Here is a 13,279-nt window from a genome sequence, read left to right as displayed (position 1 = left end):
ATCTCGCCGCACCTGACCACAGTAGTCCCCGGCCTTGGCGCCTCCCCGCGGCCCCCGTCCGCCTGCCGACTCCTGACCACAGACCTGACTTTCAGCTGCAGGCCCTGATGGCTGGGCCCCCACTTCTCAGGCAGTGCCCTGTCCCTCAGGCAGCCCACCTGCCCCTCTTGCCCTGCAGTGGGCTTCTGACCCACCACTCTGCTGCTATGCTTCCCAGTCCAGCAGAGACCCCAGGACGTGGGGAAACTGGCACCCCAGGCAGACCTCAGTGGGATTGGGGGGCAGGGGCTCCCCCAGGACAGACAGTGGGGCCCAGAGCCCCTCAGCAGGTGCACACCCTCTGCATCCCGCTCTGTTCACACAACTAAGCTGTTTTTAATATTTATTTTATTTGGCTGCACCAGGTCTTAGCTGTGACATGCAAACTCTTAGTTGCCACATGTGGGATCTCGTTTCCTGACCAGAGACTGAACCTGGGCCCCTGCACTGGACCACCAGGAGTCTCCCGCCGCACAACGTGATCTTACAATAGGGAAGAACCTTGTGTGTTTGACCACAAGTTAATCACTAAAAGGATGTTACCTATAAGCTTTAATTACACATAACAGCCCATTTCTCGGAACCGTGCCTCCCAGAGAATGAACTAAAATACTTTTGCTTAGGTCACAGGAACCCTCCGGACCAGGCCCACCTGTGAATGACTGCAGGAAGCAGAAATTCACACACCCGCTCCGGAAGCTGTGGGGAACCCGGGAGTGTCTGAGTTAGGTCCCTCCCCTTTTAGTATGAAAGGGGCCTGAATTCTAACTCAGGCAAGGTGGGTCCTCGGGGGCACATGCCCACTCGGTCTCAATCTGTTGGCTTTCAGGATAAAATCATTACTTCTGCCCCAACAACCTGTCTCTCGATTACTGGCCTGTCGTGCGGTGAGCAGGATGAGCTTGGACTCGGGAACAACCCCAATCCAACATTTCCGAGAACCGACCCGGTCTGCAGGTCCGTAACCACAAGCCGTCACGGCCACACGGTGCCGGAGCAGGACGCACAGTGGACCAGCTGGACCAGAGGGCAGGGCACACAGGGGCTGCACATGCAGCCTCGTGAAGCGACGGACAGGGAGCCAGCAGGCAGGCGGGCCCAGAGAAGAGAACCGCCGTCAAGGAAGAGGGGGTGAGGCCTCCACACCCACCCCTCCCAGTGGCCAGGCTGCCCAGAGGAACTTCCGTGCCCAGGGCTCCTGAAAGACGGGGCTTTACTGGGAACGGAGCAGGGCCAGGGGACGCAGGGACTCCATCCTGAGCCTGGCTCCCTCTGTTCCCTGGCAGGGATCCAGGCCTTTGCCAGGACGGTCCCTGAACCGGCCAGGGGTCCCAGACATGGAGGCGCACCCAGGAAGCACTGACGGCAGGCTCCCGGGGAAGGCCAGGCCCAGGCGTTCAGCTGGAGATGCACGGGCGCAGAGACACTCGGCGCAAAGCCACAGGCGGGCCTTGGTTCTGCGTGGCCACAGGCGGGCCAGGGGTCTCCGTCCGACGATACTGACCCCACACAATCACCCACTGAAACCAACAGGCAGGGGCCGAGCTCGCGGGGGCAGATGCGTGGGAGCCCACACACCCCTCCAGAAGCTGGGGCAGGACACCTGCTGCCCCGCAATGGAGGGAGCCTGCAGGAGGAGGAGACGGTCCACGGCAGGCTGGCCCTGAGGTCGCGGTGGGCGCGCACTGTGTAGGGAGGTGGCCAGCGGACAATGAGGAGCGGAGGGAGCATGGGAAAGCACTAAGGCAGGGTGGCAGGGTCCCAGGGCCTGGGAGCAACGGGCAGCTGAGACTGGGGGACGCAGGGCAGCCGTGGGGGCTCTGGGAGCCGCTCCGCAGCCCCGCTCCTCTGCGGCCCTCAGGGCTCAGCTGTGACTCCTCCCCATCCCCTCAGTGCGGAAAAGGAACACCCGCACCCCTTCCCAAACGAAGGCCCCAGGGCACAGGAGAGCAGCCACCTTCCCAAGACCACGGCTCGCCATGGGCACAGGCAGGGCACAACCCGGAAATTCGGGGCCGGGCCCGCCGGCTCCGCCCACCCCGGGCCCTTGTGACATCGCTGAGGAGGCCTTGGAGGGGCACCCCCACTCATCAGAGGCCTCACTGAGGACCCCTGCCCAGGGCAGCGATACACACAGCCCCAGAGTAGGGAGGGCGACACGCCATGAGTGCTCCGTAAGAACAGGCTGGGGCGGGGGGACCGCAGGCCTCCTGGGAGGGCTGAGACCTCACCTGGAGCGGGGAGACGGGGACAGCAGAGGCCACAGTGCACTGGGGGTCTGGCCGCCAGCATGAGTGGGGCCTCGGCTCGGGGACCCTGCCAGCCAAGGGCAGCGCTACCTGGCTCCGCCGGGCCCTCAGCCTCCCGCCCTGAACACAGACGCCCTCCCCGTCCCCCCCTCCCTGCCTCCTACCCCAGGGTGGTCCTCGCCTGCCCTCCCCGCCTCCTCCCTGGGGGTGGTCCTCAGGGCCCCCACCGCCTCCTCCCCGGGGGTGGTCCTCAAGGCCCCCACCACCTCCTCCCTGGGGGTGGTCCTCACGGCCCCCACCGCCTCCTTACCTGGCCTTTAGCACTTCCTGGACTTTCTGCTCTAGCTCCATCCTCCGCTGCCGCTCACGGTCCAGCTCCTGCCGCAGCATCTCCGCGTTCGTTTCCTCCCGCAGCTTCCGGAGCTCCTCTTCTGTGAGGGAGAGCAGCGAGGTGAGCGTCAAGGGGCCTGTCCCGCCCCCACACAGAGGTGCCAAGGGAGCGCTCAGACACGGATGGCGGCTGCTGCCCCGCCCCATCCCGGGGGCGCCCCACAGCTGCACGAGTGTATCAACCGGAGCTCCTCGTACTCGGCCCAGTCAACGCAAGCTGAGGGCCTCTCTACTTGAAGAAGTAAACCAATTCAAGACAGAGGTACAGAAAGGCCCTTCATCGAACCCTCTCCAGGGGCAGGACCCCCTGAGGAAGGGATGCTGATGGTGCCTGGTCACCCACAGACACACACGCAGCATGAGCCATTCTGGGAGGTCTTGGCCACTGAGCAAAGCCCCTGCGAGGGGCAGAGAGCCTGCCGCTGGCTGCTGACCACCTGAGGACGGAGAGCAGGCAGATGAGAGAGACGGCAAGAGAACGAGCCGGTGCTCGAGAAAACCCTCACCAAGGTGCGCCTGAGTCAGGGCGTGGACGGACGCACAGAGGGTCAGGGGTCCCGGGGGGCAGCCCGGGGGAGGCCGAGGCGGCAGGGCCTCGGGGTGAGTGAGCACATCCCCATTACGGGGTGGGACCAACGTCGTCGTGACAGAGTGAGCTCGGGAGGAGGCAGGGGGTCAAGGGTCAGAGGAAGGAGGGGGGCCCACAGCCCGGGAGGAGGGGCAGCGCGAGCAGCTGAGGACATGAAGACACAGGGACCCCCGGGCCCCGCAGGAGCCCTGTCGGGACACAGGGACCCCCGGGCCTCCACAGGGGCGCCACCAGGACGCAGGGACCCCCAGGCCTCAGCAGGAGCGCTGTCCTGCCCACACCCTGACTCTGGCCGTGACACTCACTCCGGACTTATGGCCTCTGAACTGTCAGAGAATCAATACGCTGTCTGAACACCCCGTTTGTCAAAACCCGTTATGGTGGCGACAGGGAGCGGACCGCACGCACACGTGGGCGCACACGCTCCTCGCTGGACGTCGCTCGGCACCTACCCAAACTGGACACCCGCGACGACACCCAGACCCAGAGACGGCGGGCCCCGCAGCGGTCCCTGCCGCTCCCTGGCCCTCCACCCCGCCGTGTCCCCGGAGCGGGGGGGCACGGGCTAGAGTTCTAGCAGATGCGGCCTCCCTTTCCGGAGACTGCAGGGTGCAGACGGGTGTGTCCCGGTGGGCTCGGGAAGCTATAACGAAAAACCACAGGGTGGGTGGCCCAGACAGCGGACACTTGCTTCTCGCAGTCCTGGAGGCTGGACGTCAGGGCCTGGAGCTGGCAGACTTGACTCCTGGGGAGGACTTCCCTTCTGGCCTACGGACAGCTGCCCTCTTGACAGGGCACTCAGTGAGCTCTGGTGCCTCTTTCTCTGCTAACAGGGCACCAACTCCGTCCTGGGGCCACCCTCGTGATCTCAGCTAACCCGAGCCACCTCCCAAGGGCCCACCTCCCTCCTCCACCTGGGGCTGAGGGCTTCCACATACAAATGCTAGAGGTGCAAACACTTGGTCCAGGACAAGGAATGAACTGGGGCTCTCGGCCAGGACAGTGTGCTGAAGGCCCACCGCTGGGTGCAGCCTTCCCGGGGTGTGGGCCCACACAAGTGAGGCCCTGACTCCCAAGCACCCTGGAGGGTGTACCTTGTCAGCCTCCTGACCCTGCAGGTGCTGCCTCCTCCAGGCCCTGTGAGCTCCGGCTGCCGACCAGGCAGCAGGGGAACCCGGGCGCCCGGCCCCCAAACCCCACCAGCCGTGTCCATGGGGCCCCTTTCAACAGCTGCCAAGAAAACAGGGGGAGCAGCCCCCCGGACAGAGTAACGTGAACTCCGACAGCTGTGCCGCAAGGACAGCATGCCCTGGGCCGGGAGGCGGGCCGACGGCCAAGCCAACATGTCAGCCCGGGGCCAGGGCCACCAGAATGCTGGGGGCACCAAGGCTGCTAAACGGGTAGCACTGGGCTCCAAGGCCCAGCTGAGGGTCATCTCAGCGCCGCCTCTGCCCGGAAGTCAGCCCTGTGTGCGGCGAGCAGCGGCTGCGGTCTGGATAGTGGGTCACTGGCCACCCCAACCATGGGGCTGACCAGCTGCAAGGGAAACTCCACAGGAAAAGCCATGTGTGGACACGTTCCAAAAGGCATTCCTGAGACCTCAGAGTGTGACCAACTAGTTCCCCAGAGTCAGGGGAGAGGACTGGAGCCCAGGGACGGCCAGGACAGCCCTGAGATCTCGGCAGCGCCGGGGCAGCGGGGAGGCCTCTGCTGCCCTCGCTCCCGGTCTAGCCCATGCCACGGGGAGAACCTGCCCCTTCGGGGGTGCCCACAGTGGGCAGGAAGGCGAGGTGCCAGCCCACCTCCCACGGCGGGAGCTCATGACTCGCTAGATTTTGCCACCAGCCAGGGCTGGGACCCATTTGCTGGGTAAATATTTATACTCCAGGGGGCCTCCCTGCCTCTCCCACTGGGACCGCCCTGCTCTGGGCATACAGGGCTCAGCCGTCTTCAGTGCCCTGCGGAGAAGACCCCTGGGAGAAGACCCTCCAGACGAGGAGCCGGGAGGACTCCACGCCCACCGCCCAGGGAGCCGGCCCGCCCGCTCACGCTGCCCCTGGTTTCCCCAGAGGCCCCTTCAGGCCGGCTGGGAAGCAGGGTGGCCCCCGCACCACACACCAAGCTTCCCAAGGACCGTGGCCTTGTGGATGTGCACACCAGGCTGGCGAGAACCACCAGCGGTGCGGACGGCCGTGGTGGGAACTCATGAACAGCGGCAGGAGAGAGCGGCCGGCCGCCACCCGGGGGGCCGCCTGCATCCTGCACACCAGGCATGGGGGCCCCACCCCACCCCCAGGCCTCAGCCACCCCCGCCTCCTACTGGGGACGCTGGGGACCCCGGCCATGAGGACTTGAGGGTGCTCAGATTCCCACCCGTGATGGACGTGCCCACAGGGCGCCCGCTGGGAGGTGGCGGGGGGACTCAGGTGACTGGGGGTCCAAAGCCCTGCCACATGATCCGCCCAGGAGCCCCAGCCTCCACGGGGACCCCCACTCTGCCCCACACCAAGCCTGGTTGTGCCAAGAGGCCACTGTCTCAGATGCAACTCCATCAGCACACACGCGCTGGGCACGTGTCGCACACCCGGAGGCTCTGTCACAGTGGGGACGCTGCCGCCACGCAGTACCCACACCCTGCCCGCAGCGGGAATCCACCGGTGCCCCGGGCACGTGTGAACTGGCTCCAGTCCAGTCCAGTCGCTCAGTCGTGTCCGACTCATTGCAACCCCATGCACGCCAGGCCTCGCTGTCCTTCACCAGCTCCTGGAGTTTACCCAAATTCACGTCCATCGAGTCAGTGATGCCACCCAGCCATCTCATCCTCTGTCGTCCCCTTCTCCTCCTGCCCTCAATCTTTCCCAGCATCAGGGTCTTTTCCAATGAGTCACCTCGACTCATCTGGTGGCCAAAATATTGGAGTTTCAGCTTTAGCATCAGTCCTTCCAATGAGCACCCAGGACTGATTTCCTTTAGGATGGACTGGATGGATCTCCTTGCAGTCCAAGGGACTCTCAAGAGAGTCTGCTCCAACACCACAGTTCAAAAGCATCAATTCTTCAGTGCTCAGCTTTCTTTATGGTCCAAGTCTCATGTCCACACATGACCACTAGAAATAGCCTTGACTAGATGTATCTTTGTCAGCAGAGTAATGTCTCTGCTTTTGAATATAGTGTCTAGGTTGGTCATAACTTTTCTTCCAAGGAGTAAGCGTCTTTTAATTTCATGGCTGCAGTCACCATCTGCAGTGATTTTGGAATAAAAATAAAGTCTGCCACTGTTTCCATTGTTTCCCCATCTATTTCTCATGAAGCGATGGGACCAGATGCCACAATCTTAGTTTTCTGAAAGTTAAATTTTAAGCCACCTTTCCCACTCTCCTCTTTCACCTTCATCGAGAGGCTCTTTACCTCCTCTCTGCTTTCTGCCGTAAGGGTGGTGTCATCTGCATATCTGAGGTTATTGATATTTCTCCCAGCAGGCTTGATTCCAGCTTGTGCTTCTTCCAGCCCAGTGTTTCTCATGATGTACTCTGCATCTAAGTTAAATAAGCAGAGTGACAGTATATAGTCTTGATGTACTCCTTTCCCGATTTGGAACCAGTCCGTTGTTCCATGTCCAGTTCTAACTGTTGCTTTTTGATCTCAAGAGGCGGGTCAGGTGGTCTGGTATTCCCATCTCTAAGAATTTTCCATGGTTTGTTGTGATCCACACAGTCAAAGGCTTCAGTGTAGTCAGTGAAGCAGAAGTAGATGTTTTCCTGGAACTCTCTTGCTTTTCCTGTGATGCAGCGGATGTTGGCAATTTGATCTCTGGTTCCTCTGCCTTTTCTAGATCCAGCTTGAACCCTCGGGCCCCCAGAAACAACTCCCGGTAGGCCTCCTGCCTGATGCACACAGGACTCTTCTGGGAGGACTGACCCCACTGGTGGTGGGATAGCCACGGCCCTGGCGCCACGTGGAGACAGCCTGCCCTCCTGAGCGCCTAGAGCTCTGCTCAGCCTCCCACGGGACCCACCTCTGAGGCACCCCCTGCCCCGGCCACGGTGCAAGGGCCTGGCTCCCACAGGTACTCGGTGCAGGCTCACCGGAAGAGGGGCAGGTGAAGCTTCCTGGGAACCCCTCAGAGACCTGCCCGCCTCCCCAGTTCCTGACCGCCAGCCCCTTGCAGGGACGAGAGTGCGTCCCCAGGGGGAGCAGACTCAGGCTTGGCTCGGGGGGGGGAGGGCTCTCACAGCTGCCAGCCACCTTTCAGGAGCAGGCCAGGGAGCTCCACACCATCGCAGTCTTGCTCCTGGGGGCCACGGACAGGCTGCTGGTGCTTTCCCAGCTGCTCCTGGCCCCCAGTCCCCACACGCACCCGAGTCGCCTCCAGGGACCCCGGCAGTCAAGCTCCAGATACGTCCTCTGCCCACGGTGCCTTCAGCAGGAAGCCATGCTTTCCCCAGCGCGCCTGACTCCCATCCCCTGCCCCTCGGCTGCAAGAGGCCAAGAGCAGCTAGGGCCCAGCACGCGGGACCATCAGCCAGGGCACCCGGGCCAACGTGAGCACGTGTGGTCACTCAGCTCCCGTTCCGAGTCCCAGGGGTGCTCTGCGTGTGGCTGCAAGTGTGCAGACCCGCTCAGGTCCCCAGTCCTGGAGGCCGGGGGCCTCGGGCCGTGACCTCTCACCCTGGGCTCCTGACAGAGCCCCCTCGGCCCTCTCTGCCTTCCCGCAGCACTGCCCCTCAAGCTGCCCCCCATTCCCGGGGGGGTGCCCTGCAGAGTCGGAACCTACAGCTCCTCACTCCTCCCAGGAGCCCTGCGCACCTTTCTCCTCAGAGCCACCGCCCCCCCAAGCCAGTGCGGAGACAGTGGCCCCGCAGACAGGGACCTTTGGACATAGCCTGGCTAACCTACTCATCCCCGTTGACAGCAAAGCCAGAGAAGCCTTCCCGCCTGTTCTGGGAGCCTCCTCTCCTGGGGGCACAAAGATGAGTGAATAAACCCCACTGACATCCTGATCATTCCTCTCCCTCAAGTCCTTCCTCCGAGCACAGGCCTCCCGCAAGGCTGCCTGACTTCTAAGCCTGGGACGATGATTAGATCCCACGACGGTGGGCATTGCGGGCCTGCTGCCTCCGGCAACATATTTAGATCAACTGCAACGCAGAACCCAGCTGGCTCCTTGCACAGGACAAAGGCGACGCAAATCCCCAGAAACTTCCTCCTCCTGCTCTCAGACGGAGAAGAAACAGGCGGCCGCTCCTTACCAGGCGGGAAGTGCTGGGCTGATCACTCAGGAGGTGGTCTCCCCTCTCCTGGCCTCCCAACAGGGAGGCCTCTGCCCCGGGTCTCTCCGTGGGCCCCCAGGACACCCTCCAACCCCAGGCCCAGCTCGCGGCTTGCTCTGAGGCGGCCTGGCCTTCTGCCCACAGGCCCCGGGCACCCCTGGCTGCAGCCATGGGCTCCCCACACGTTCCAGCTCCATCGATCAGGGGGCCGAGAGGGTCTCCTGTAGGTGGGGGGTGGAGGTTTGACACCACGCACAGGGCCAGCGGGAGGAGCCCCTCAAAGAGCCCCACGCTGACTTCCTACTGCTGCTGGAAGGAGTCGCCGCCGACGTCACGGCAGGGTGTGTCCTTACAGCTCGGTGGTCAGAGTCTGAAACGGCGCGCAAGGGGCTCGAGGTGAGGCGGGGGCAGGGCTGGCCTCTCTGGAGGCTCCGGGGGAGAACTCAGGTCCTGGCCTCTTCCGGCTTCCAGAGGCACCCACATTCCTTGGCTGGTGACCCCCGCCATCGGGGACACCACCCGACCTCTGACTCCATCATCACATCTCCTCCTCTTTCTCTGACGCCCCACCCCCCTCTCCTGAGGATGCTCGTGACGCCTGAGTCCACCTGGATACTCCAGGCCCGTATCCCCAGCACAGACCCTTCACTCAATCATGCCTGCAACCTCCCTTCTGTCACAGAAGGTGACATTGTCACAGGCGATGAGGACCTGGGCACCGGGACTCTGCCCACCAGACGCCACACAGACACAGCTCTCGTGGGCCAAGGAGGCCGAGCAGGGCCTGGGAGGGCAGGCTGATCCCTCTCTTTCCATCTGGCCCAGAGAGGGTCTTTCCCCTCCCAGGAATCTGGCGATTTCAGAAGGTTCGGGGCTTCTGAGTCAAGTTCCAGGCGGGATCCTGGCTCCCCTGGTCTCCAGCAGACGTCCTTCCCGTCCCCCGGCCGGCCCTGGCCACCTGCCAGGTCAGCAGATGGCACCAGGCCTTGGAGAGGCGAGCAGAGGCCAAAAAGCAAAGAAGAGCCCTCCTCCGGCAGGTCATGGCCTCTGGGGGTGCAGGGGCCCCTGCCAGCCCCCTCCTCCCACCTCTGGGTGTGTGTCCCCATCACCCAGAAACAGGATTTGCCAAACACCCCACTGATGGTGCTTCCACGGACTTGGCCAAACTGTCACAGTGAGAAGCAGGCACGCAGAAGGCATCCCAGAGTCGGCCTGCCACGAGCCTGGGGCTTGCACAAGTGTGTCCCGTTGGAGGCCCGCCCGTGGGCGGCTCTCGTGAGCCTCTCGGCACCTCTGCAGCCACGCAGGTGGGCCAAGACAGGGACCTTCACACCTGCTGGCGACTCAGTCACAGGTGTAGGGGGGTCCCTTGGAGTAGGAGCCACGGGCAGGCAGGTGGGAAGGCCACTGCACCAGCCGTCACGGGGCTTGCCTGGGTCACGGGACATGGCTCCCAGCCTGACGCTGCTCTCCTCTCCAAGGCCTGGTGCTGTCTGCTGACCTGGCAGGTGGCCAGGGCGAGCCAGGGGACAGGAAGGACGTCTGCTGGAGGCCAGGGGAGCCAGGATCCCGCCCGGGACATGACTCAGAAGCCCCGAACCTTCTAAGATCGCAGGGCACGCCCGGGGGAGAGGTTGGCCCTGTAATTTCCACACTGCGCCCCCACCCAGCAGGACAGGTGAGCAAAGCCGGCTTCCAGGTGCAAGGCTCTGAAGGGGAACCAGGCCCGGCTCCCAGGGGCACACGCCCCGCCCACCTCCCACGAGAACAGAGAGAATGTAACGGGAGGAGGTGGGGGGGGAGCAGTGTGAGCCCAGAGGGACCCTCAGACGCACAGGTTGCCGTCTTGACTTCCAAAAGTGTGGTTTCTGCAGCCAAAATGCCTCCTTGGTGCAGCCCGGGGGACACACAAGCCAGACTCCGCTCCAACAGGAGCCTTCGGGGCGCCCACCAGGGCACCTGACAAGCCAGCACTTTGAAAGGGCCGCGGCAGAACGAGCCCCAGACGTGGCTCCCGGAACACCGGACCACCGCTCCCATGCTGGGCGCTTCCTGCTGCACCCACCCACCAGGACCCAGGCAGCCCGCCCACGCGGTCCAGCCTCCCCTCTCCCTGGGGTGTGCAGGGACAGCACCCCCCACGGCGCGTCCCGGGGGAGACTGCGGGCGGGGGGCACCTGCGTTCACACCCGCCCACGCCCAGCCCACTCCCCGCCCCCGGTGAAGACACGGCAAGAAAGGAACACGGCTCCAAGGCTATTTTTAAACCTGTAAAAGTAGAACTCTCGAGTGAGAGTTCTCTTGGCACACAATTCAACAGGCCCAGCCACCGCCAAAAATAAAAAATCCAGTGATAATCCTTAAATAAATCTGCTTCCCACCGGCCAGGTGTGCAAACGCAGGGACCACCCGCTGCGCAGCTTCTGGGCTGTGGTCAGGTGGCAGGCTGCCCGCCTGGAAGCCCACTCAGGGGTCCCAGGCTCTGCCCTTCACATCCCTCCTCAGCACTCCTCAAGTTCTCCCAGCCTCCAGCCTCCCAGCCTGGTCCCCTGCTCCCCCAGGCAGGCCCACCCACGCCCCCAGCCCAACGGTGGCAGAGCCACGCCTTCCCAAAGCGCCAGGAATGGGGTCTCGAGCCAGGAGCGCGCTGTGGTAACCCCCCGTGGCTTCCTGCACCCTCTCCCCTCGGGGAAGCCAGCTCATCACAGGCAAGGCCCTGCTCTCCCGGGGAACTTCCGTCTGCATCTTCCCCAGCGTTCACTGGCTGCTGGACACAGAGGCACCGTTCACGAAGCGTCGGCATCACGCCGACAGCCAGCAGGCGGCGTGGCTCTACGCTCTGACACGCCCACGAGTCAGGCTGCACACCACTGCCTCTCAGACACATTTTAAGAAACCGACGGGGGCTTGGGGTGAAGGAGCAGAGCGTGAACATGTTTCTCGTGTAAAATAAGCTGGAACAGGATCCCAGGCAGTGCTTCCACCCTCAGCAGCCAATTTTCAGGAACCAGGGACCGCCTTTCTGCAAGAGGTGGCAGGCTGACCTGGCAGTCCCAGTCCAGGCTCCGGGGCTCTGAGTGCGGCCAGCACCGACCCAGGGGACGTGTGCACCCAGCCCCCACCCTGCTCCTCCTGCCAGCTGAGCAAGCCCTCAGGACATGGACGGGGGAGGTGCCCAGCCAGGCACAGGGCCAGCTTGCCTCTGTCCAGCGGGGAGGCAGGACCGGACATTCGCAGGGAGTAAGCAAGAAACAGGCTCTCAGTTCAGAGCCCGCCCTGTGGGTCAGACACCGGCACTGCAGGGCCCGTTTCGTTCGTTCCCAGGCCCCTGCGACACGCTCAGGCAGTTTCATCCCGTCTTCGTCTGCTGGTTATCTGATCTGTGTGCTCCCTTCCCGCCTGTCTGGGTCACCCATCTGCTGTCTTCCTGAAAGGGCAGAAGCCACTCGATAAATACATCGCCACCAAGCAGAACTGTCGGACCCGGCCTCTGCTACGGACAGTGTGCCCTCTCAGCTCAACGTCGCAGAACAGGAGGAGCAGGGTTGGGTCTTTTTGTTTGTTGTTCGTTTAGAGACAGAACCCTAGACAGACATCTGCAGGGCGGGTCCAGACGTATCCAACCAACGCCATACCTGACCCCGACGCCGGGCGGCTGTGGGCGGCTGCCCCCTCCCCGGCAGACACCGGGCAGGCCCGAGCCCTGATGCTTTCAATGGTGAGAAAGGGCTTCGTCGGCCTGAATCACCCAGACTGGCGCCCAGAAACTTCCTTCCTTCCAGCCTTGGTATCCAGAGGGGGGCCTCTGCAGGCCGCGGGAGGCTGATAACCGCCCTCCTGCCCGCCTCCCCGGCCACCTTCTCCTAGAAGCCCTCCCACAGGGTCAGAGCCAGCCACACGGACCCACTGCTTGTCGGGGCAGGAAGGGGAGCTCCCGGGAGCATCACGGCTCAGGGGCAAAGGGCCCCCCACTGCCAGATCCTCCCTCCCTAGGAACGACCACAGTGGTGCCCCGAGGGCTGAGCCGCACACCCCTGGGACCACCCTGCAGCCCATCTAGGTAGGAGCCCACAGCCCTCACATCCACCCAGGAAGAAGGAACAGCTCGGCAATATGGAACCCACAGCAGGCTCAGGGACCCCGGGGCTTAGCCTGGCAACCCTGAGGTCCCAGAAGCAGTTCCCTCCAAGCTCCAAAATCCGTGCAGGTCACTCTGGGAGGCGCGCCTGCCTGTGCAGCTGACGATGGAGGAGCACCTCCCTTCCCAGAGCCCATACCCAGCAGGCGGTCGATAAACACACGCCCCTGCTCAGAAACCACGCAGCGTCTGCGTGTGTCCGTGCCCAAGCAACAGCAACAACTGAAATGCATTTCGGCCGAAATGAAAATGGATGGTGGCTTTTCATTTATTCATGTGCTTCTTTAACAAATTTAGCCTCCTGCCGCCGGGCCTGAGCCAGGGTGCGCCGCGCTCTCCCATTCTTCATCCCTCCGCCATCTCCTCCCAGGAACACTTGTCCTCTTCAATATTTAATAACTGAAGAAAGCCGCTGTAAACCTGGGCTATTTCCTCCTCTCCGAGAAGAGTAAGTCTGCTTTTGGAGAGAAAGAACTACAGATAATTGAATGGAACTTTAACACAGACCACTCAGGCGCTTTACAGATGGCAGGGGGCCAGGCTCTGGATGGTGGAACGCCCACAGCCACCCGCCCACGCGGGGCTGAGCCAGGAGCCAGAAGCCT

General features: G+C 63.1%; 1 protein-coding gene across 13 annotated transcripts in view; it reads right to left on the bottom strand.

Annotated features, from left to right (window-relative positions):
- The window catches only part of GRAMD4 (GRAM domain containing 4), a 65,969-nt gene that overhangs the window by 14,858 nt on the left and 37,832 nt on the right, over positions 1-13,279 (bottom strand). For all 13 annotated transcript variants that reach the window (XM_027968220.2, XM_060414298.1, XM_042247892.2 and 10 more), the window contains exon 4: positions 2,599-2,719. In XM_027968220.2, the coding sequence (XP_027824021.1) occupies positions 2,599-2,719 (121 nt within the window). The remainder of the gene's footprint in view (positions 1-2,598; positions 2,720-13,279) is intronic.

This window comes from Ovis aries, chromosome 3 (assembly GCF_016772045.2).
Source record: "Ovis aries strain OAR_USU_Benz2616 breed Rambouillet chromosome 3, ARS-UI_Ramb_v3.0, whole genome shotgun sequence".
Taxonomy (NCBI): Eukaryota; Metazoa; Chordata; class Mammalia; order Artiodactyla; family Bovidae; genus Ovis; species Ovis aries.
This window is presented reverse-complemented; position numbering and strand designations above follow the sequence as displayed.